Source organism: Danio aesculapii, chromosome 7 (genome assembly GCF_903798145.1).
Source record: "Danio aesculapii chromosome 7, fDanAes4.1, whole genome shotgun sequence".
Lineage (NCBI taxonomy): Eukaryota > Metazoa > Chordata > Actinopteri > Cypriniformes > Danionidae > Danio > Danio aesculapii.
The window spans coordinates 15278373-15304207 of NC_079441.1; the positions used below are offsets into that span (position 1 = coordinate 15278373).

Sequence of the window (25835 nt, forward strand, 5' to 3'; positions counted from 1 at the left end):
GCCAGTCCGTCCCCAAACGTAGTCTCGCGCTGCCTGGTGTGTGTCACGAGCTCACGTCTGCGCTTGTTGCCCCTTTAAAAATCAGAATTGAAGGCCAATGATTTATCAAAGCCCTATTATCAAGAAAATGTCATGCGAAGGGTACCTTGCCATGCACTGACGCAAACCCGGTCTTTCCCACGGAGATATAGAAAGCTTTGCACTTTGCACAGCCAAACTCAGTCTGCCTGCCGTCCTTCCAGCTGTTTTCTGCTATTAACCCACATTTGTTGACTCTGCACAAATGGTGAGTACAGCACGTTCATTACTTTACGCTTTGTGTGTTTTGCTGTGAATGCTTTGCAGATTTTTCACAACAGTTTTGGAAACGAAAAGTATCGTTTTTAAATGCGTTCATTAATTAGTCTCTGTCCACGGTGCTGAAACTTCATTGCACTCCATTTTTACAGTTTTACAACGGAATAATTAGTTGTGGTATAAGAAAACAATATAGCATTAAATACGTTTAGTTTTATAGTAACAATTATTAACAGAAATACAGCCTGATTTTTACAGTGTATTTATTTTTTGATTTTCATTTTCTTTGGGTCTGAACATAACTAGAATATTTGAACAATTTTAAATTGGTCTTAGGACAGTGTTCTCCTGTGGTGCAATGTAATTGTTGGTGTAATGTTCCATGTTTGCACCCCCGGATTGCACTGCACACTTGCACCGGGACTGGTGCCTGCCGCAGGGGGGAAAAGCTTTGGCCGAGCCCGGCAGCTTGTCTATTGCCCATAAAACCAGGGGATGTGCCGGGGTTGAATGACAGGAGGTAAATGAGGCGTAAAATTAAAGAATCTTTCTCTAATGGTAAAAGCAAGAAGCAAACAGCGACCGTCCGTGAGCTGAAAATCAAAGAAGTGGAGCAGCAGACATGTCCAGTAGCAGAAGTTAGAATATGGAAGCGTGAATAGCCTATTTTGTGCTGACTATACGGGTTGGTATATGTCTAAACGCTGTGCAGCTATAGGTGTAGAATAGCATTTAATTATTACGCTAATTACAGCTACTGCCTACGTCTAATGTGTATTTAACGTTGCAGGATTTTTCTGAGCACGGGGAAATGTTGAGACAGCCGTCAAACAGCGTTCCGCCTCAGCCCTCAGGGGGAACGGTTGGAGCTACAACTAATACCAAACCGGAGAACAGCAAGCCGGCGCCCCCGCCGCCGCCAGTAAATGAACGAAAAACTTTTTGTCCCTCGGAAAATAAACCGTGCGATATGGAAGCCAACAAAGCATACGGGACGTTTAAAAACACTGCACCTGGACCCACGTTTGCTGGCGTTAACTCTGCCGTGCGCAAGGATTCCGTCGGTAAAATGGATGCATCGACCGGTAAAGCAACGACGGACTTCATGTCTAACAATCAAAGTGCTGTAAGGATCGCGGCGGAGCATAACAACAGCACCGGTGACTGGACCTCCATGAGCCAGACCACCATCATACTGGGTACAGATGGCAATACATCTGTTCTGCCTGGCACGGTGACCGGGGTAAGTGGTTACAAATGAACGTTTCAATCCGGTAGAATCAGCCAATCACCCGTGAGCGTAACGGGGAGAGTCTTGAGCTAAAGCAAATGCTGTGATGTGTTGTTGTTTTTTTCATATGTATATTGCACTGTGGAACTATGTCTCTTACGACCGACAGAATTCTAATTTAGATTTACCGCTTGGGAAGTTGGTAAATGACCGAACAATGATCTAATAATATGTTAAAGGTTGTAAATCTGGTTGAAATTTTAATATGAAATATATTAGAAGTGTGGCGTTAAAATGTAGGCTAAACTCCAATCTTAAATCCATTCGATGCCCTCAAACTACTTGGAGACAGGTAAAATATTACAGTATTTACATTAAGTTTTTTTTTAAACGCACACACAAATAATTAAAAACCTAAAGGCTAACATTTTTTGACTTCAAATCAGTTTGGTTTTGTATGAGTTTCCTAAGGTAAAAGTCTCTTTAAAAAGAAAAAAGGCTTGTGTCTGTTTAAATATAATGTTCTCATATTGTAATAAATCATAAAGTGTTATGGACTTAAGAGCATTGTTATTTAGACTCTAAAAACTGGACAGCGAAACGAAATCTGCTTCCAATCTGTGAAGATTTGAACACTGATAGTGATTATTTCTGACAGCACAATAATTACAACAGTGGAGTAAGAGGATGTGTCAGGGAACCTGAATACATCAAATACTATCATGTATTAGGATACTGCATCGCTACTGAAACAAATCCGTTAGTTCAAGAGTTACAATTTGCAATCTGATATGAATTTGTGAGATTATTCATGCTTACTCTGTGAATTTTGAGGGTCATTGTCCCCAGAGATATCTTCTGTTGTGTGGTGTTACATAAGAATCTGCTTATGGTACAATTCCCATTGGGGTATTTCATCAGAGCCCAGGGCGACCCCTTTATTCCCCTGTCACAAAAATGAAGCTAAATTTGTTGGGGGAGTATTAATGTATTTGATGCTTTTTTAAAGCGCTGTGTTTATATTTTAATGAGTTGTAATGGTCTGTAATAAACGAATTTCTATTAAATTGTGTATAATAGCCCCCTACAGATGATACTGGACGGTTGTTCCAGGACGATGATGATGATGATGGAGGAGATGAGAATAAGGCTCGGGGAAACTGGTCCAACAAGCTGGACTTTATTCTGTCCATGGTGGGATATGCCGTGGGCTTGGGAAATGTATGGAGATTCCCATATCTTGCTTTCCAGAACGGGGGAGGTGAGGAATAATCAAGAGGCAATACACTAGAAATTATTAGTACGATTTTTGTGATAGATTTTTTTTAATCCAAAATAAATCGTTTGAAAGTTTGGACTGTCCATGTGTGGGAATTTATCCGTATAAATATTTTTGAAATTAAATAAAACAGCATTTATTTATGTCAATGGGATTAAAATTCGTTTTATGCTCGGACTGTATTATAATGCACGGATCTTTAAAGTAACGAAAGGTTATTAATAGTCATTATATATCCACGTGAACAGTGTATAATTATTGTTAGATTTTTATTTGCATTTTGGTATTTATTATTACATATTTATTAATGCAGTACTATAAAAAATAATAGTTAAATGACAAATGCGTTTTATAATCGAAAACAATTTTATATTAGGTGTATGCTGTTTAACTTTGTGGTAGATCCTTCTTCACGTTCTTTACAGATGCACAATTGATGAGTCAGGACTTTCTCTCTTCATCGGCTCTTTTCCTCTCTTTTTTAGGTGCGTTTTTGATACCTTACCTAATCATGTTAGGCCTCGCCGGTATACCTATATTTTTGTTGGAGGTTTCGTTGGGTCAGTTCGCCAGCCAAGGCCCGGTGTCGGTGTGGAAAGCGATTCCAGCTTTACAAGGTAAACTGGCGTTACTTTAATAACCGATGGCTAAAATGCGTTGAGCTTGTGCGAATGTGCCTAATGAGTGTTTCCAGTGAAATGGTAACCGGCTGCAAGTCTGCTTTAAGTGTAATCTCTATTGTCTGGTTTCATTTTGTTATTATAGGTTGCGGGATTGCCATGTTGATAATATCTGTCTTGATAGCCATATACTATAATATTATTATGTGCTGGACATTGTACTACCTGTTCGCTTCGTTGAAGGAGACACTGCCATGGGCCACCTGTAAAAATGAATGGAACACCGTCGAGTGCAAAGACAAAGACATGCTGCTTTTGGGTAAGGATGAGTCTCTCTCTCTCCCTCTCTCTCTCTCTCTCTCACTCATACACACACATACACACACTCTCTTTGTCCACCCCCTTAACCCCCTTCCTTTTTCTAACTAAAATGCGCAATGCGCAACCTGTATTTCAGGAATTAAGTAACCTACCACTCCATTGAGGTTATTCACTTTTTTTTACACCCCAGACGCAACTGTTTCTGTTCATTGCACCAAAAGTTCTTATTTGATGACTTGACAGTTTTTCCTCAGTTAAAGTGAATGAAATATTTTAGCTTGATTTAGAATGAGTTTATGTTAATACTGCCATGCAGTGCAAGTAAATTGTGTCTTTTTATATTTTATATAGATGCTCGATTAGTGAAAGAAATGCTGTGTGGTCTTTATCAGAATTCTTTTTGCTTAGGATATCATTTTAACAATGCATCAGATTTTTTACTACCTATCGGAAAAAACTTGCTAACATTTTTGCGTTTAAATTCGTTGTAAAACGCTCTTCTCAATGTCGTGCTTTTGGTGAATTCAGCAGAAAATCTGCTTGCTTGACAAATTTACTGTAAGAGTTGGTGCAGTGCCGCAGTGAGATGCACTGCCACCTCGTGGCCGGTTTAAGAAGCGTCGCTAAATCTGCGCATGAATCAAAGACTGTACAGCAGTTATTCTCAACCAGAGACTCAGCAAACTCCAAGAGGGCCGCTAGATGGCTTAACATAATTTAACACAAGACAAAACGAGGTTTAAATTGAGCTCATAAAATAAATGTAAAAATATAAATCTGTAAACTGTTATGCATTTATATATTTTAAGTTTTATGGGAATCAGGGTTAAGAGAAACGCTGGAAAATGTAATTTCTGGATCTGAAAAATCTATGGGAATAAAAAAAACCTTAGTAAGACAACAATTCCAAGCTCTAAAATATTTTTATTGCTTATAAATTGCATTTGAGAGTAAAATACTGCACTTTAAAAATATGATCATTAAGCCATGACAGCATGTTTTTATTTTATTTAACTTATTAAACTGAGTCAATCACATATCGTTCCTGTTTAAGTTATATCAGCTGTTTTAAGTAAGTTTAATGTATCAAAGTGTTTCATAGAGAAAAAGATTTAAATTAAATTGTAATGTCTGCTAATTCTGCATCGAGATATTGAAACTGTTGAACATCTATTTCTACATTGTAATTTGGTTAATCCTTTCCAGTCTGATGTGGGCAACTGGATAAAACAATATAATTCAATGTTTCCTTCTATTTGTTGGGACACTGTGAAATTAGGGGTACATTTGAACAACAAAAATGATGACTTAACTGCTAATTGTTTACTTATTTTACTTAAATTCTTCATTCATAAAGGCAAAATCTTGAAAACAGCCCCTCATTTGATTGTCTTTAAAAAGCAGTTTGACACCTATGCAGAGGTTTTAAAAATATTGAAGGTTGAGAAGGCTAAAAAAAACTGATTTGTTTCAAGAATATGGTTTTATTTAACCTCTTACAAAGTTTCTGTTCGATGTCTGCACGGTGTGTTGTTTATTTTTAAGTTATTTTTATACTTGATTATTATTGTTTTGTTTTGTTTTTGTTTAATTTTATCGCTTTATATTTGATTCATTGTATATGTGACATTCTCAGTCAGTTTGTAAAAGATTACATTGGAATTGAGCTTGGCCTAAATTGTTGTTTTTGGAAGGCAAAAAAAATGTATTAAAGTTAAAATGGCTATTAAAGTTAATTCGATTTAACTTAAATCATTTATGGTAACCATTTTTACAATGTGTGGAAAAAATGACTAGAAATGTTCAGTGAAATTGATTTGTAATATTGTTTGAGCTATTTACATTTATATACATCTAGAATTATTAGGAATTTTTAGTTTCTATAAAGTATTTCAAGTCACAGATATAATATTACAATTACAGTGTGTGTGAAATTACAAGGTTTGTTTGATATGTTGGACTTAATATATTGTAGAGTGTTTTTATTTTTCAGCTAGGCAGTGAATGACGTTGATAAACAGGAAACTGGTTTTCAAGTTGATTCCAAGTTCTGTCATTGTTTCTTCTGGCCAGACACGTGTATTCTAAGAGACCGAAACATCACGTCCATCAAGAACACTACGTTCTGTTTATCTGCAAATGCGGTTGGGAATTTAAGTAAACTGTTAAATGTCACAGCGGACAATAAAACCTATGTCAGCCCTAGTGAGGAGTACTTCAAGTAAGTATACTTTTCCTTCTCTCCATCTGTGTTTTATCTGCAGGATAGATTGGATGTTAATCCCTCTGTTTTCTTGACAGGTATAATGTGTTGCATATTTCGAAGGGTATTGAATATCCAGGGGATATCCGCTGGCCACTGGCTGCTTGTCTGTTTCTGGCTTGGCTTATTGTTTATGCCTCTTTGGCTAAAGGGATCAAGTCCTCGGGGAAGGTAAGAAAACAGGTTGACTATTTTCTCTCCTGATGTCAGCTGTATCTAAAGGGACTATTAATAGAAAAGCCTACAGCAGGCCTCATTATAGTGCAGCTGACTTTCTTTGTGGAAAGTCAAATATGGTCAGTCAGATGGGACTTTTGGTCTATACTGTAAATTACTGTATATTAACACTCTCTCTTACTATTAAGTTTGCTATGAGGGAATGATGTGCAAAATTATTATTATTGGTATTTCTGGAATAAATACATGTACACTGTAAAAAAATGGCTACAATTTACAGTAACTTACTGGCAATTTTGGTTGCCAGGAAGACTATAAATGTACAAGCACACTGTAAATCAATAATTACAATATACTGTAAAATGTACAGTAGCTTACTAGCATTTTTGTTTGCCAATAAGACAGTAAATATACATGCACACAGTAAATGAATAATTACTGTAAAAATAAAGCACAATTGTATACAATTGCTTGTAAATTTACAGTCTTACCGGCAACCAAAATTGTCATTTATTTACAGTGTACGTTATACTGTTTTATACACGTTTTTTGTCTTAAAAGAAATTTCATCTGAATATCAAGGCTATTTATTTTAGCAAAATTGTGGTAAAAAAAGTTATTTTGTACAATTTATTTTTACTATTTAAAAAGACTATACATCTTAATATATTTAAACATGTAATTTATTCATGTGATGGCAAAACTGGATTTTCAGAAGCCATTATTCCAGTCTTCAGTGCCATATGATCGTTTGGGAATTATATATTTTTTTGTTATATTTATTTATTTACTTCGGTTTTTTTAGGACAACAGTATCTCCTTCAGCAGAAAAAAATATCCAAAGATGTTGTTTTAAATAGTAAAGAAATCTGTGTTTTAGAAACTAATGAAGACAGCAGTTGTCAGTGACTCATTTGAATTATTTAGCCAGACATGTTTACACTTCCAAAATATTTTAAATGTTTCTCAAAATAAAACATATTGTGTTCAAAGGGGAAACCCAGACATTTAAAAAGAAAATATTTTAGAGCAGTAATCACAATACTATGAAACCATGATATTTTCATATAGTGATGTTATCACACCGTCAGAATATTATACCAGCCCATGCCTATATATTACTGAAATCATGTTAAAAAAATCTCTTTTTTTTTGATTAATAGAAAGTTTAAAAGAACAGCATGCATTTGATATATATATATATATATATATATATATATATATATATATATATATATATATATATATATATATATATATATATATATATATATATATATATATATATATATATATTTTTTTTTTTTTTTTTACAGACATACAAGTACAAATACAGTATATTTACTGTATATTGTGATCAACTTTATTTTGTATCAATGTTTTTCTTCAATTATTAAAATGTAATTGACCCATCATTTTTGAAAAGAATACGAGAGAACAATTATTAAGGTTTCTATCACTGTTTTTGTGAATTTGTCAATGAATCCTGAATATAAATGTATTCATTTTTAAATTCTATTTATGTAAATCTGCCCAAATTTGGGAAAGGTATGCAAAATATATTTAATTATTATTATTTAGTGTGTTTATTTGATAGATGTGTGTTTATCTGTCAAACCAAGCCATTTTGCTTCTCAAGTCATTTAAAAATTATATATTACGCAACTAATGTCTTCCTTATGAAGGCTAGCACTTAAAAGGGGTAGACATTAAATATTTGTGATTAGTTATTTGGCTGGAACATTAGAGAGTTTTTGTTAGACAGCACCAAAAGTGCAAGTAATTAGCAGTTATTTTATTAATAATTATCAATAATCTTTGATTAACAGATTTTGTATATATATTGATCATTGTTGGCTTTTAAAGCCTGCGTTGTCATTTTATTTTTTAAGGTACCTTGAAGTGCTTTAAAATGTGCAATTTTTATTTAATGTTTGACTAATCTCAGCTGAAACATGAAGACAGGGCAGGACATATAGTAGCCCCTCCTCTTGAAAAAAACAGCTATTAGTGTCTTGTTTTCTCTGCCAATGAAAGTGGTTGAGATCAAGCGCATCAAATGAGAAGGGGGCAGGGGATGTCAGATACTAGAGAGCATTTGAGTGATCAGAAGATGAGAGGTATGAGGTGAAGTGAAAAAAAATCGTTAAGTCATTTAGATAACTAATTGCAAGCTTTTGATGTTCATGTCAGTTTCATATTTTTTAAATGTAAATTTTGGCACTGTTTTGGAGCACACCATCATATAGATATCCTTAAAACTAGCAATACTGATACTAGCACCTAAACAATATATATATAATACAATACAATATATAACACAATATATGATATTTTAACACATATTTTTTTAATCTTTCAGCAGAATACTCAAATAGTTTAAACCAGACTGTTTTGTGATTACATGAGTTTGCCTATTCATAACTCATGGAATATACACTACCTGCCATAAGACTTGTCGTTGATCCCAGTTATAAAAGCAACCAATAATAACTTGACTTCTAGTGACTTCTTGGCAGTCTAGAAGTTCCTGAAAGTTCAAGTTGCTCCAGGATTGGCCAGCCCAGTCACCAGACATGAACATCATTGAGCATGTCTGGTGTAAGATGAAGGAGGAGGCATTGAAGATGAATCCAAAGAATCTTGATGAACTCTGGGAGTCCTGCAAGAACACTTTCTTTGCCATTCCAGATGACTTTATTAGTTTTTTTTTACTTTATTACTTTATAAGTTATTTGAGTCACTGCAGAGATTTATGGATGCAGTCCTCCAAGCTCATGGGAGTCATACACAATATTCATTCTTTTTCCACCACACCATGACTTTATATTCTATACTGTACATTATTTCTGTTAAGTGACAAGACTTTTGTCTAAGTAAAGCCAGACCTTACTGTCCTAATTAAATAATAAAAAATTAAGGCATGATCATATTTTATTTTGGTAAAATAATCACAATCTAGAGGTCTTTGCCTTTCATATAAGCCACTTCTGATACCAAATGATCAACTAGAAGTCAAGATATTATTTGCTGTTCCTAAAACTTGGATAGGTGACAAGACTTTTGTCAGGTAGTGTACAATGCCATACTAGGAAACTGAGGACTTTCACATATGCGCAGCTGCCTAAAAAAGGAGTGTGGTCTCAAGATTAACGATGAATATTAACTGTAACACCAGCAGAAGTCACTAATACTTCAGTAAATAAATAAACAGTTAATTTGCAAATTTGTGTCCAGGTGGTGTATTTCACTGCTACGTTCCCATATGTGGTGTTGGTCATCCTGCTGATCAGAGGAGTCACTCTGCCTGGAGCCGGTTCTGGGATTCTTTACTTCATAACACCCAAATGGGAAAAACTCAACGATGCTAAGGTAGGAGAAGGAATGGTGCATATCTGATTATTTATTTTCCATGTTTGATGGTATAATGCTTTCTGTTTGATGTATTCTCCTCCAGATTCAATCCTATTTTCCTCCTCAGTCTCTCTATCTGTATTTCTTTCTCTCTTTCTCTGCTTTAACTGTAGGTTTGGAAAGACGCAGCCACGCAGATTTTCTTCTCTCTGTCTGCAGCCTGGGGTGGACTGATAACCCTGTCGTCCTACAATAAGTTTCACAACAACTGTTACAGGTAACAGCTTTTTTTCTTAGATGAATTGTATTTCAATAAATGCTGTCCTTTTTAGCCTTCTATTTATAAAAGAAATACTGAAATAGAGAATTCCTGTCAAATATGAACTTTTTAGCATGATTTCTAAAGAATCTTGTGACACTGAAAAAATCCAGCTTCAATGTCAGAACAATAAACCATATTTAAAAGTACAATACAGTGATTTTGATTATTCTGTAAATATACAGAATATAGTATATAAATATAATATTTTGATCAAATAAATGCTGACTTGGTGGAATCTTACTGATCTCTACTATTTGAACATCAGTGTACATTGATTTTGTTAGGATTAATATAATAAATAAACAATAGTAGGCCTATAAAATTTAAATTATTTAATGTAACAAATGACAACTAAAATGAGTACAATCGTTATTGTTTAAAATACTGTTTTTTTAAAGTAGGTGCGCCTCAAATCCCATACATATGCACTATTTTATGTCATTTTGTAGTATGAGTAGTGTAATTTAATGCATTCACACTGAAATACAGTATTCCTTTTACTTTAAAAAGAATGGTGCACTTTAAAAACCCGAATGATGAACTTATTGAACCGTTAAAAAGAAGTGTGGAATGTTTGACACTTCACGCACTTAGTGGCCACAGCTTTGCTCACACAGCGGAAAGGCGGAGCTTTCAGGCTCTGATGTTGGATTACTTTATTTATTTTGGATTGTGAAAGCAAAATTGTCCTACGAGAGTGATTATAGCGCCTCCCAATGGTAAGTGCAGTAATACTCATGGCAGGCATTATTAAGTAGTTCGGTCATTTATTTCAGTAATTTGGAAACCATTAAACGTTATCAGGAAAACGAATTTTCCGATTAGTAAAAAAAAAACGTGTTCCATTTTGGTGGGATGACACTACTGCACGTTCATATACTTTGCTGTTGAGTGTGTAGGTGCATAAGCGCATAGTATACCATTTGGGCAATCGCAGCAAGATTGCACATGCTCAAAATATGACATTTTCTGTTAATATTAATATTATTATTTATGATATAGTAATGTATCCTGTGCTCTGTTTTGTTTTACAGGGACACTCTCATTGTGACGTGTACAAACAGTGCCACCAGTATATTTGCCGGTTTTGTCATTTTTTCAGTTATTGGCTTCATGGCTCATGAGCTCAAAGTCCCCATTGAGAGTGTGGCAGATGAAGGTACAGTATGTTGTGTGACTGCATGTGCTTTGTATTTTTGTTAATGTCAACGTACATGTTTTATAAGCAAATAGGCAAAAAGCTGTGGATCTGTAAAGGTTAACTCTTGACTTACTACAATGTGAACAGAAATATCACCACACAAAAACTCTAAATAAAGGGGCAAGAATTCCCTAGCACAGTTGGAAGCAAACTATTTCAGCTGTTGCAATTCAAGTGAAACGTGAAAATAAACAATGTCAATTTGCCACATTACATTCTGCATGTTGCATTGTTGTTGAGCTTATGAATGCAGTAGCCGGTCAGAGGCATTTAGATTAGTCACCGATAGAAAAGTTTATTGAGTTTTCAGAATCGCTAGACTTGCTTTATTTAAATATTTGACCATGTGTTTATACCTGGGGCAGGTTATGTGACATATCTAGATAAGTTTAAGAGTATGTAAACTGATAACCTCAGCTTCCAGTTGGTATGTTTATTATGTGAAAACAACCGCCAGAATGTACTTTATCCTATGTATTACATAGCTATTTTCCACAAAATCAAAAAATTAAAGACAACATTGTTTTGTGAAAGTAAGTTAAACCAAAGACTATAGAATACACAAGACGTGTCACATGTGTAGTTTTGAATGGGAAAAAGTGTAATGTCAATATGGCATATGAAGCCCCACTATTGTACACGTGCACTATAGACTAACAATTCTACAGGAGTGGGGCTCATACCAGATGTGTGTTTTTGCAGATTTTCTGTGATTTGAAATTAAACTAAAGAGACAGTTGTTTATTGGTGATTCCAAATAGAAAATTTAATCGTATCTTGGCAAACAATTTTAGAGAATTTGATGTTTCCCCATTCAAACAAAATGCCCAAGCATACTGCCCGAGAGGCATTTCAAAGACGGCCACCGAGTGAAATGACTTGCCTTATAGGGACTTTGGTTAAGTGAAGTTTCATAAACTAATTTCGAGAGGAGCACGTGATATGATTGAGTACAACTGGCCGCTCATCTGTAATCAGTAATAATCCAATCAGAGTGATCCTAGTTTAGTATAAATGGATAATTTTCTTCCTACTGCTCTATCTTCGTTTGGAAGAATCCCTCCTCCCACCCCATCTCCTCCTTTTCCTCCCTTTTCTAAAGGGGGAGCTCTCGAGACCTACCTAATCTTGGATCTCCTGATATGCTTATTGACCGGGTGGGAGCCCTGGGCTCAAATATCTCCGAGCTCAGGGTTCTCTCCCGGGACAGCATGCCAAACCTGCTTTAAATGCCAAGCATATCTAAGTGGGAACTCTTGAAACTTGCTTTTGGGAATACGCCCTGGCTAGGATTGTCCTGTGTGCCAAAAACTTTCTCAGGTTAATTTACTAAGGTTTTTTTTCTGTTCACAAATGATTTGGAAATAAAAATGTACTGTTAATTTACCAGTGTGTTAATAAATGGCTATTGTTTTCATTGTCATGAGAACCCCAACCTGCTTTAAGAACCTGCTCTGTAAATATTCTCTATTTGTAGGTCCAGGAATCGCATTTGTTGTGTATCCAGAGGCTCTGACCAGGCTTCCCTTGTCACCTTTCTGGGCCATCATCTTCTTCCTTATGCTACTTACACTTGGCCTGGACACTATGGTAATGGCAATCATAAATGTTTTATAAAAAAGATAACGAAAATTTTATGTTAAAGGGTTATTTCACCCAAAAATGACAATTCTGTCATTACTGACCCTTGTCTCATTCTAATCCCCTGAAACCTTTGATTATCTTTTCAACACAAATAAAGATATTTTAGATGAAATACAAGATATTTCTGACCTCCCATAGACAGTCATGGATAAAACTCATTCAGATTCCAGAAAAGGATCCAAAAACTTTAAGAGATTTGATGTGACTTCAGTGGTTCTTTGTGTGCCATTTCTTTTATTTTTTTACTTTTACCTACTACCAAAGACTGTAGAAAACACTCAAATAGTTTTGAATAGGGAAAAGTGTAACGGTCAATATGGTGAATGAAGCCCCGCCTACTAGTACAGAAACAAATCATTGATCTCTATAGCCTGACATTTCTCCAGGGGAGAGGTTCGGACCATACAGGTGCTTTTTACGACAGTTTCTGTGGTCAACAACTGCACTAGAATCTCAGCGAATACTTGCTTCACAGACAACAAATGAAAACAAATGTTTTTTCAGTTTTGTAATCTGTATAAAACGAACGCAAGGAACGATCTGATGAAGCATTATTCAATAGAAGATAATGTATAACACCTCCATAAATTAGATTGGTGTTGTGATCTCATTCCTTTCCAGTGCGCATGCGCATTAGATTCTGTAACCTGAAAATTTTCGATTTTGATTGATTCGAATGTTTAGAATCAAAGCTTATGAGACAGCTGTTGTTCAGTTTTATTGGTGATTCCAAATATGTAATTTAATCGTAAGCTTGGCAAACAGTTTTGGAGAATTTGATCTTTTCCCCTTTAGACAGACTTGCCTTAAAGGGACTTTGCTAGTTCTTTTACTTTACTTGCATTTATTATGGGCAATGTGATGCATGCGTGTTGTTTTTTCTATAGTAGTGAAAGAGAAAACATTGGTAACATTTAGCGCACAAACGTGTATGATTACAGTTGAACCAGTGAAGTCACATGGAATGTTTTGACAATGGTTTTGATACACATTCTGCATTTTGAACGTCTCTGGACCGTTGCTGTATATGATGGATGAAAGAGCTCTTGGATTTCATCTAAAGTAATGTATTTTGTGCTCTGAGGTTTATGAAGTTCAGAGCAAGGGATTTGAACAACCTGAAAGTGAACAATTAATAACATAACTCCATTCTTGGGTGAACTAACACTTTCAACTTTTCCTCGGCTGTTATATGATCAAATAAATAACAATGTTTGTGTTTTTTCTCTAGTTTGCCACCATCGAGACCATAGTGACATCTGTCTCTGATGAGTTTCCCAAATACCTGCGCAAACACAAGCCTCAATTCACATTAGTATGCTGTTTGTCCTTTTTCGTGCTGGGTTTCCCTATGATCACTGAGGTACGACATTTACTTTTATTCTCAACTACCAATACTTTCTTTAATTAAAGTGGCTCTCTAGTAAACAATAAAAACCCCAAAGTAAATAGGAAAGTAAATAGACTAGAGTGAAACTCCTAAAGCAGAAAATTGGAATGGCCAGGATTTAATTGTAGTTTACCACTTTTAATTAAAGTCATTTATTGGCTAATTTCTAGATTAGGATTCATTAAGTATTTTATTATTATTATTATTATTATTATTATTATGTTAAAGTCTGCCTATTTGTGTGTGATTTTGCTTAAAGAGTGGGATGTACATGCTTCAGCTGGTGGACACATTCGCAGCTTCTTACTCTCTCGTCATCATCGCCATATTTGAACTGGTTGGAGTCTCTTACATTTATGGTGAGTCCAAATTACACTCATTTATCTTTAGAACTTAGTGCTTCTTTCATTTATTTTAGTGCACATCAAATGTATTGTGGGTAATAAAAAGATAATAAGAAAAAAGAAAATAGTTTAGCAAGCAAGCAAATAAGACTGCAATAGACTCAAAATAAAAAGCATTCTAAATTTGTTAAGCTTGTTTTTATTAGGGTGTTGAGTTAGTTTGTTAGTTGGGAATTTAAATAAATTTGTGAACTTAGTTTTGTAAAATACAGCAAATGTCAAAAGTATATATGCTCATTCAGTCGTGACATATGGAATGCTGTTTCCGGGTCCAAGCAGCTACTCATTTGAATTGAGAAAATATTAGTTTATAGCCACTTTTAAGTCATATCACACATTAATGTGAATTTTATTTAAAATCATGCTGTACACAACAGTCTCTGGACTTGCTGCATCACAGACACCAATATTTTAACAATTTATTTCTGGCCATCTGATATTAGGTATGGATATATATATTGCAATCGTGATTTTTGAGTATTACAGCGCTTTGTAAATGTTCATTAGCAATTGTTGAGTCTCCCCATACAGTTTGATATAGTGCTTGGACCTGGAAGCCACTTTGCGTGACGTCACACTTAACAAGCGAATACAGACCAATATTCAGGCCAAAATTATTATCCCTCTTTTAAAATTTGGCTGTTTAATGGAGATAACTACAAGTAATTATTAGTTATACTAGTTATTTTACTAATTTTACTAGTTATATTTCAAGATGCTAGTATTCATCTACAATTTAAAAGCTTAAAAGGCATGAAATCAAAATTGACTGTGTTTATTTTGCTAGCGCACAGTCTTAAAGTGAACAATTATTCTGTGCAAGATTGATGTCAGCTTGACAGATTGGGCGAAATATGCTTAGCCACGGCCCTCCAACCATTAGTGTGCTGTGAGTGAAAAATAATAGGAGGAGCTAAAAAATAAAACCCCGCCCATAATAAACATTCTGATTCAGTTGTGAACATCGTCATACTGAAAAACAACATCCAGTTCACACAGACTTAAACTAGATTAACTTGTTAAACTAGGCAAGTTTCTTTGCTCTGTTAAAGATAACTTGAAAAATATTTAAAACAGAATTAAAATTTCACATTTTGTCTTTAACTGTATATAGCAAAATGTTTGCTCATTTATTTTGTTTCTTTCTTTCATTGCATTTCAGGTCTACAACGGTTTTGTGAGGACATTGAGATGATGATTGGGTTTCAGCCAAACAAGTTTTGGAGAGTCTGCTGGGCTTTTGTCACTCCAACCATTCTCACAGTATGTCCAAATTTACACAGGCTTATAAACGACCATTCTTGTAGATACATTGCCGGCAGCTAGCTCTCTGCAACTCTCACATGGTCACCCTCTGAAGCTAAGTAGGGTCAGTACCTGGATGGGAGACCACATGGGAAAGCTAGGTTGCTGCCGGAAGTAGTTTTAATGAAACCAACAGGGGGCGCACAACTTGCTGTCTGTGTGGGTCCTAACGCCCCAGTATAGTGAAGGAAAGTCTGTACTGCTCTGTGAGTGCCGTCTTTTGGATGAGATGTTAAACCGAGGTTCTGACTCTCTGTCGTTAAAATTCCCAGGATGTCCTTCGAAATAAGTAGGGTTTAACCCTGGCATCCTGGCCTCTGTCTATCATGGCCTCCTAACCATCCCCAAAGCATAATTGGCTTCATCACCCTGTCTCCTCTCCACCAATCAGCTGGTGTGTGGTGTACAGTCTGGCGCAATATGGCTGCCGTCGCGTCATCCAGGTGGATGCTGCACACTGGTGGTGGATGAGGAGATTCCCCCAATGTGTTAAGTGCTTTGAGTGTCCAGAAAAGCTCTATAAAAATGTAAGGAATTATTATAATTACATATAGCGGTATACGACATTAATCAAAAATAGATATTTTGGGGTATATATTGATTATATATATATATATATATATATATATATATATATATATATATATATATATATATATATAGACATTCTAGCTTGAATGATATTATTTAAGCCTTTGTCTTAAAAAAATTAAAATAAAAGCACAATATTTTAATTTGAAAGGAATATGAATTATAAAGGACATTTATTTTGTAATTTAAATTTCATTCTAATAAGCTTCATAATTGAATCTGTTTTTCTCTCTCTTTAGTTTATTTTAGCAATTAGTCTGTACCAGTGGAAGGTGATGACATATGAGGATTACACTTATCCAAACTGGTCTATGGTACTCGGCTGGCTTATGGTCATCTGTTCTGTTATATGGATTCCCATCATGTTTGCTATTAAGATGCATCTTGCTCCTGGATCGTTAATTGAGGTAACAGAGATGTTTTTTTCCTGTCCTTGAGTTACTGTAAATTGCTTAGCGTTAATATTTTAATATGTAGATGCATAGTTTAAAATTGTCTGTGGGTATATTTATATCAGTGTCAAAATAATGTTAAGATTTAATTTAATTTTCACCATAAACACTTTGAAAATCTTACTTGTATTGTATCATGTGGTGTCAAAACCTGTGGTGTTTTAAGTATCACTGAAATATTATAAAAGTTCTATTTATATTTTAAATTATTTATTTTATTTTAATTATTTGTTATCATTATACATTTTACTTGTTTTTTATTGTTGTCATTTTCATTATTTATTTTTTCATTCATTCATTTTCTTTTCAGCTTAGTCCCTTTATTAATCTGGGTTCGCCACAGCGAAATGAACCACCAACTTATCCAGCATATGTTTTACGCAGCGGGTGCCTTTCCAGCTGCAACCCATCACTGGGAAATTATTTATTTATTATTTTCATATATTTCTTAAGCATTTAATAATTTCTTATTTATTTTAGTGAAATGAAAATAGTGAATCTCATATATTATGATTTTTAAAAATATTTTGTTTGGCTTAACATTTGAATTATTTTACTATTATTATTATATTATATATTATATAATGATATTACTTATTATTATTTTTATGGATTTGGTTTTTAGATTGCTCTTCAAATTACCCAAACAATTTTTGCATGCATAATAATGCATAATTAAAAAACTATCTCTATATAGTATATACTATATAGTATATATTTTTTCCTCAATCTCCAGATTTCTACAGATTTTTTATTCAGTTTAGATTTTTTTTTATTTATGTTTACATTCATCAAAGTGATATTTTTTCACAAATTTTTCCAAAATTCTTTTAAAAAATAAATAAAATGTAGCTTATAAAAGTAGCTTATTTGCCAATTCCTAAAGCTCAGGACACATTAAGTCAACTTCAAAGAACTCTGCTATTAACTGTGTTGTCGCATCTGGTCCCATCTGGACCAAAACACACCAAATGGAAGATGATAAACAAGAACGTACATTCGTTGTCTGCATAAGAAAATGTATCTTTCCATTTACCTTATTTTTAATGTACGAACAGGTGCAGCCATTGTAATCTTTTTGGCTCAAGATTTCCAGAATGCTGCAAACTGATATTCTACTTTTTATAAATAGTCATGAACACGGTTGTTTGTAGAGCAAGTAGTTTGACCTTTAGTTAATTTCTCCCATAGGAAACTGATTCTGAAGTTCTAACATTTTCACATTGCAGAATAAGGTCAATGCCCACCAACAGTGTTGGGAAAACTTACTTTTAAAAGTAATATTTTACAATCTGAAGCGCATTACTTTGCTTAAAAATTAACTAGGCAGCACATTTAAAAAAAGAAGTGACTCAAGATTGCTATGTATTGCTTTTAAAAGTAACATTCCCCAACACTGCCCACAGAAGGCACTAGTCTGTGTTGTAATTCCACAAAAGAATACCAGAACTAGTGCTGCACACATACAGTACAAACTGTAAACAAAGGAGCATTTCTGTACCATTTTCACAGTACTTCTCACCCACAACCGAGGGATTCGCTGTTGCATATATGTCTGATAACCTGATAATTCATATAATTCAGAACACACCAAATGTATTATCCTGACAGATGCTCACTGACAGCCCAATGCTGCCTAATAGCTGACCGTCAGCTTGGTGTGTTCCAGCTTTAAGATTAAAAGATGCATGATTTTTCATGCCTTTTTTCTCTTTCTCCACAGCGTCTGAAGTTGGTGTGTTCTCCTCAACCCGACTGGGGTCCGTTCCTGATGAAACACCGTGGTGAACGCTACAAGAACATGATTGACCCTCTTGGCACGAACTCCCTCGGCCTCAAGCTCCCCCCCAAAGATTTCCAGCTATCAGCCCAATATCAATAATCCTCCTCCTTCCCTGTGAGTGTGAAATATCCCAAGACCTCTGAGGGTGAGACCAACACTCACACCAAACTCTTCCCATTCAACCTCCCCTTCTATCCATAGCGCTCTCTTTCAGCCATATTCCCCCTCTTCCGGCTCGTTCCAAGGGGTCTTTCAGGTGGAAAGCACAGAAACTCCAATAATTAGTGGGTTTTTTTTTTGGTTTTCTGGATAATTCTAGTCGGTTTGAGAGTGGAGGTCTATCATGCGCATTCGATCCCAGCTGAATCAATTCTCAGAGGCAATATAATGATGCAGTTGCAACTGTTGAGGCAATATTTGACTGACTGTGCATCATGCAGTGGTTGTTTTTTTAATTTATTTTTCATTCTGAAGTGACTGCTGATGTAAAAAAAAAAAAAAGAGAGAGAGAGAGAGAACAAAAATGATGAGAATAATATTTATATTTATGGACTATTTGCTTGTCATCTCTTAAATACAGCAACATCATTGAAATAAGCTGCTGAGTAGTGCACAGTGAATTTGAACTCTTTTCTGGTATCGCTCTCCACTCGTGTCCACTTATAGCCGTACCTTGTGCCTCAGACTTCCTCTATTTATAAAATACTGCATAGTATAGTGCTAATTAAACCAATCATACTACATTATGGAGGGAAGTGAGCGCATTTCAGTCTCTGTGAATTATACTACTCTTTCTTACTAAAAATATCTCTACATAAAGCTATCCGAAATATCTTTACACTGTTATAGAAGCCAAACTCATAGCATAGGTTTCCAGTAGTAAACAGTAGATCCATCCCTTTCTTCAGAGAAAACTTAGCCATGCAAAACTGTAATAATACCTTTCAGTGTTGTTTAGAGTAGCACTCAACAGCCAACTAGCAGTTATGTATGTATACTAATATTTAGAGTATGCTTTCGAGTATGTGTCGTGATCTGTTGTGAATCCTCCTGTTCTTATGCAGTACACAGTTCTAGTGGAGCACACAAAAGAAAAGATGAGGAAAAACTAAGGAGTGTGGTGTTTGTGTGATAATTCTGTTAAATAAAATTATATTTTAGATCTAGGTGATGATATTTTTTAACAGTTGCTTGCAGAGGATATGTAGATTAGGATGAAAAAGCTAATGTCATGTGCTTTGGGACCACACTCCTTTTGTTTTTGGTTGTGGACGTCATCCATCTCTGTTTGTCTGTTTGTCTTCATGAAACAGGGTCTCAGGTATTACTCCTTCCATCAAATGTATCGTATGTCGGATAACAGCTTGTGGAAGCTTCATTTTTCTTTGTGGTGTAATTATATAACCGATACATAAAAGTGCATATTGTTCAGAATATAAGGCCATATATTGAGAAACTGAATCCTTACGTATATTATTAGTGTCCTGTTTCCAGATATTGGACTGTAAATATGGTTACAGATATAATGTTCTAGTAATATTGCTTTGGCAACATGCGATTACAAAAAGCACTTTGAGTAAACATCATGCAAAAATAGGTGGTTGCTCTTTAAAAAAACCACAATGGTTAAAAAAGCCTAAACTTAAAAGCAAGTAGTATTTTAATTTTTTTATTGTTTTTTGGTTGGTTGGTTAAAAATGTATATCTGAATGATAACTACTGTGAATATAGTTTAGATAGTATTACAAATTAAGAAAGCCACACTGCCCACGCAATAACCAGAATAATAACTTTGCCTGGGAGTGATGTGTTTCAAAAGCCATGTATGCAGATACTACACTAATCACCTTGAATATTCAGCATTTATAAAACAGAACAAAGGTGTTCCTCAGTATATTAGTGCCGCAAAAGAGATGCTTTTTCAGATACATGTTTAATCTCTGTGTAGTATACGTTTATGTGTGTGTGTGAATGTGTGGAAATATATGCAGCGTTTCATGTTACAGTATATATATATATATATTTATAATAATCCAACCATCCAGACATGATCAAATGCAGCCTGGTAGTCAGTTTGAGATCCACATTGGACTTTGTTTGTATGCACTGAAATTGCTATTCAGAATTTATATACAGTATTTTCCAGAATATTAATTGCATTATTATAATCTGAATAGTGTGTTAAGTCTTGTTACTGATAACTGTAACAATAAAAGAATAGTTATAAAAATCTTTATTAATTTTATTAAAATAAAAAAAATATATATATGGCAAGAGTCAACAATACAGCTGTAATGACAGGAACAATTCTAGAATTATCTTTAAACTGTTTTTCCCCTCATGAGCACAAGAAGCAAGAACAGCCAATCAGAATCTATTCTCCTTTGAAAGCATAAACTTCAAAAAGAAGGGAATGCTAACACACTGACGTTTGTCATTCAGGTCTTTAAAGGTATTTTTCTGGAAAATACAGTACTTATTTTTAAAAAGTTACACTCTTAAAAATAAAGCTTCTTTATTGACATTATGGGTTCCAAACTCTTAAAAATAAAGGTGCCGTGAAGAACCAAATTGGGGTTTTCCCCAGAGATGCCATAAAAGAACCTTTTTTGGTTGGCCAAAGACATTTTTAGTGACGTTCTTCAAGGGTCAATTTTTTCATAGTGTTCTGAATATTTTCATAATCTAAAGAACATTTTCCACTGTAGAGATATGCCAGTAAAAAAACCCCTTTAAAGGGCACCTATAATGAAAATCATCTTTTGTAAGCTGCTTGGACAGAACTGTGTGTAGGTATAGTGTGTCACAGTCATATTGCGGTGATATAAAGACATTAAGTCTCTTTTTTTTTAAATTTCCTGACGTATCCAAATCCCTCCCGCTTTGAGGCCCACCTCAACATGACATAAGAGTGCGGTTTCCCTGCCCAACGATTTGATTGACAGCCATGTATTAACATGTCTCTCAACTGGGATAAAAAGATCTGTTCAGCTCGCTGTGATCATCATCAAATGTGATCAAGAATGAGTTTAAAACATTTCTAAAACAGTGCATGTAATGATTTACAACGATTTTACCGTCTTTACTTTAATCACCACAGTCGCATGTCAGTACAATTATAAAAGAAGACGCCTCAATCCCAGTTTTTGGACGTTAAATGTTAAATCAGGTTTATTTTGTACATGAACATAACAGATATCCATACAGCAGTGGATTTTAACATGTATCCTGTCACATTTGTCATGCAAAAACTTTGTGTGTCCGCTGTGTGTACGTGAATTTGTAACGACATTGTGTGTGACTCATCACAGAAAGGCTTGAATTAACTCCACAACAAATACATCAAATTATCATTGGGAAAGTTCTTACTGTAGTATTTCTCACAAATGTTACATGAAATTTGCTTACTTCATTTTTGTCACTGTGATGTTTATCTGATGCAGTGAGAGACTGAGGCACACTCTGACAGGCACATGGAAACGGTGGGCGGAGAGAACTAGTATTAAAGGCACAGGCTACAAAAACAGCTACAATGTGTTCAGAACAGTAAATTCCAATATTCTGAAAGGTGTAATAAATAATCTGTTGGGTGTTTTGAGCTGAAACTTTACAGACACATTCTGGAGACATAAAAGACTATGCTTTTTCTTTCACAAAAGGTTCTGTATATGTCGCTAAAAAACATTTTAATTGGATTTTAAAAGTGGCTCTTAATAGAAATGTTTGCTAAAAAAAGACCTTTCTATTTGGGAAGCTTTATTTTAAGAGTGTATCATGCGTAGCACAACAGCAACAAAATATACAAAGCACATTTTAATATCTGAACTGTAAACAGCTGCTGTGATCATTATTATCGTAATATTTAAGGTTCTGGATGGAGTTTCTGTTAGTCCTTGTGTTGCTGTACGTCTGTCCGAGAGCTATAGTTACACTCCTATCACATAACAAATATTCTATGGGTAAAAGAAAAAATAATAATAATACGTACCAGTCTTGCATGTGCTGTTTGTGTTGCTGTGAATTATTTGTCCATGTTTGCTTCCCCTTTACGCTCCTTTTCCCGAATGTGAGTTTACCACCTCTTCCTACCTACAGGGCGACACTGGGCAGTAGGCAACCAAAGAAGGAGAACTTCTCGAAGGGTTCTGAAAAAAAAAGAAAACATATATTCTAAAAGAAGATATACAACATATATATATGAAAAAAATAAATATATATATACAAAAAGCCTATATATATATGAAAGAAAATGAATTATATTATTCTGTGTATTTAGGAGACTGAGATACTGCCACTCATCCTTCATCTAGTGGTCATTATTGATGTGTGCCAATATGTTATATGACATCTTCAGGTAACCTTTGGCCTTAAAGATGTCCTCTGGTAATAAACTATTATGTGTATTTCAGAATAACGATACAGAGTAGCTTCCAATCAGTCATTATGTGGTCAGTCTATATTGTAATGTATGTCGTGTCATTTGGCACTTTACTGTGGACCTATCGGAGCATAGGTAAAATTTCTTATTACTTGGGTAATGTCATATATTTCTGTGTGTTTTACATGAGGGAAATCTGCCTATGGATACAGATGCGTACCTCCAACTGATCATGGCATCCTTTGAGTTCGATTGTAGAGTTTAAATATGACAAATATCTAGATTTTGAATCCTATGCCAGACAACAATGAAAAAAGAGTGTAAAACATATATAAAAAGAGGAAAATAAACATATATGAAAAGGCATAATTTATTTTAAACGTCATTTATCCTTGAGGCCCTACCTCAGATTTTGTATTTATGTATAGAAATGCAATTTGAATCATAGTATCTTTGCCAATAATACAATAAAATACCATATTTATCATAAAATGTATAACCTCTTAATCAATAAATAAATGTTAATGTTTTCAACTCCAGTTGTGTTTTTATATGTCTGAGATGATTGAGTAATATTGTCTTCACAGATGTGCATGCTTGCATATTTACACATGCTTAACATCAGGGGATTTTTTAAAATGTATATTAACATTAAATAAGAAAATGCTTTGAAAGAAGTGTGAACATTCAGAGAATTAGTCAAATGCTGTCTACAAATTACTTTTTCCTAGTAATTGCTAATAAATTTATCAAATAATTACAAATAGGCATGGGACCATAACCGTTTTAAGGGTATACCGGGGTTTGGAAAAGTCAAGGTTTTGAGACCGCCAACATTTTCTGTAACACCTTTCTTACGTTATGTGTAAGATTTTTTTATTTACTTTTTTTTTTTTAAACAACAGCATCTCCAGCAGAAAAGATATCCAATGATGCCATTTTAAATTGTAAAGAAATCTGTGTTTTTTAAACTAATGAAGACAGCAGAAATCAATGATTTATTTTCATTAATTAGGCTGACATGTTTACTGCTCCAAAATATTATAAAAGTTTCTCAAAATAAAATATTGAATATATTTTATAGCAGTAATCACAATACCGTGATACCGTAATTTTTTTTATCCAAGGTTATCATACCCGTAGAGTGAGTCTTATACCGGCCCATGCCTAATTACAAATAGTAAGTGACTATGGAGTCAGTCTTGGGCCATATATATACTTGCAAAATAAAAGAAAGTTTTACGAACAAAAAATAAAATATTGATAAAAAAAATAATAATAAATGCAAATTTTCAAAAATTGCAAATCGAAAATAATTTTTGATAAATAAAAATGTATTTGGCTAACAAAATTAAAGAACTGCAACGGGAAAATTAAGTTTTGAGAAATAAAAATAAAATTTGCAAACAAAAAAAGAACTGCAAATAAAAATCAAGCAGTGCAAAATAACTAAAATATTTGCAATTAAAAAAAACTATATATATTTACAAAATATACAAAACATTTTCATAGCATTGCCTTTACAAAACCCATCCAGTCAATTGCAATGCTCATTTTGGATTGCTTTTTAGTCAGTTTAGTGAGTTTGCGATTGCGATTCATTTTGCACTTCACGTTTCTGCGTGCTTTACTTTGTGGCCCTGATTTGAAAAGGTGGCAGATTCAAGGGATCTTGGGCTTTTTTATGGCAGGCCTGACCTACCTCAATTTAAGCGACATCATTACCTGGAGACACAATATCACCGAGGTGGTCTTACAGCACAGTTGGTCCGGGCCTGCCTTTAACGTCCAAGTTCCCTTCACAAAGTGAAACTTTTTTATCAGAAAGTCGAAAAATATTGCTTGTAAAACTCTACATCCTAACAAAACACAATGCTGTGACACAAACAAAGTTTTTTTTTATCCCATGTTAATTTTGATTGCGATTTGCAAAATTTCTATTTTAGAAATGCTTTCTATTTTCGCAATGTTGCAGCAGAACAACAGCATATGCTGCTATGACAATTATCACCTCTATCATGCTACCCGTGTGAGTTTAAATACTAGTTTACATGACATTTATGGCCATAATACTAAACTGTGACTCAGTGCAAACTAACAACATAAAATCACTAAAATCACATTAATAATAATGTTAAAAAGGTTCAATATGTATTAATTTGATTAAAAGCTTTTACCACTTCTTTGGGAGTGTAGTGGCTAATACTTAAATGTTTTTGTCATGTTACTGTACGTCACGTTAGGTGCAGACAGCCAAATTGCTTATCATGTCGGCTTATTGGGCTGCACGATATTGGAAAAATACGACGTTGCGATATTTTATTTTTCTGCCATTTATATTGCAATATGAATACAATTTCGGTAGATGACTTGAACAGCTATATGTTGAATAAAATCATTCTTTTTTATTGGAATAATCTTGTAGAACAGTGAATCAAAGACATTGCAAGAATAAATAAGATAGAGCAAAGATAAATGTGAAATTTAGGTACAGTAATCCGATACGATATTATCATATTTTGCCCTCGATAATGACAGATCATGATATCAGCGATATATCACAAGAAAACCATCCCATATATCATGATATTTGTAAATGAAGAGGGAAAACTGCATCAAAAAGTTAAAAGATGTGTTTCTTTTATTAACAGCACATATATATTTCTTAGAATTGCCACATTGATATGTTCGTTTCGTCATTACGAGAAGCACCACCTCATGCATATCGCTATTTTGTCCTGTCTATTATTGAATAATCAAATGTAATGTAAAAACTGCACATTATTCATTGCTGATCAACAATAATAATCTCAACTATTGCGA

At 34.4% G+C, this 25835-nt stretch overlaps 2 protein-coding genes across 2 annotated transcripts in view; one reads left to right on the forward strand and one right to left on the reverse strand.

The window, feature by feature from the left end:
- Nucleotides 1-23546, forward strand: slc6a5 (solute carrier family 6 member 5). Its single transcript, XM_056461093.1, has 16 exons — nucleotides 1-286; nucleotides 1088-1540; nucleotides 2609-2789; nucleotides 3293-3424; nucleotides 3573-3746; nucleotides 5822-5969; nucleotides 6050-6182; nucleotides 9426-9560; nucleotides 9716-9819; nucleotides 10899-11023; nucleotides 12543-12655; nucleotides 13941-14072; nucleotides 14359-14458; nucleotides 15666-15766; nucleotides 16639-16806; nucleotides 18575-23546. Exons 1-16 carry the CDS (start codon nucleotides 284-286, stop codon nucleotides 18731-18733), a joined length of 2361 nt encoding a protein of 786 aa, XP_056317068.1. The 5' UTR covers nucleotides 1-283; the 3' UTR covers nucleotides 18734-23546.
- Nucleotides 22724-25835, reverse strand: part of nitr12 (novel immune-type receptor 12) — a 10450-nt gene continuing 7338 nt past the window's right edge. The window contains exons 5-6 of the mRNA XM_056462608.1: nucleotides 24602-24652; nucleotides 22724-22779 (exon numbers count right to left, since the gene is read on the reverse strand). Of these exons, the coding sequence (XP_056318583.1) occupies nucleotides 22724-22779; nucleotides 24602-24652 (107 nt within the window). The remainder of the gene's footprint in view (nucleotides 22780-24601; nucleotides 24653-25835) is intronic.

Coding starts and splice junctions, on each gene's coding strand:
- slc6a5 (XM_056461093.1), top strand. Junction 2,790..3,292: donor TGCTTTCCAGAACGGGGGAG/GTGAGGAATAAT, acceptor TCTCTTTTTTAG/GTGCGTTTTTGATACCTTAC. Junction 16,807..18,574: donor CTCCTGGATCGTTAATTGAG/GTAACAGAGATG, acceptor CTTTCTCCACAG/CGTCTGAAGTTGGTGTGTTC.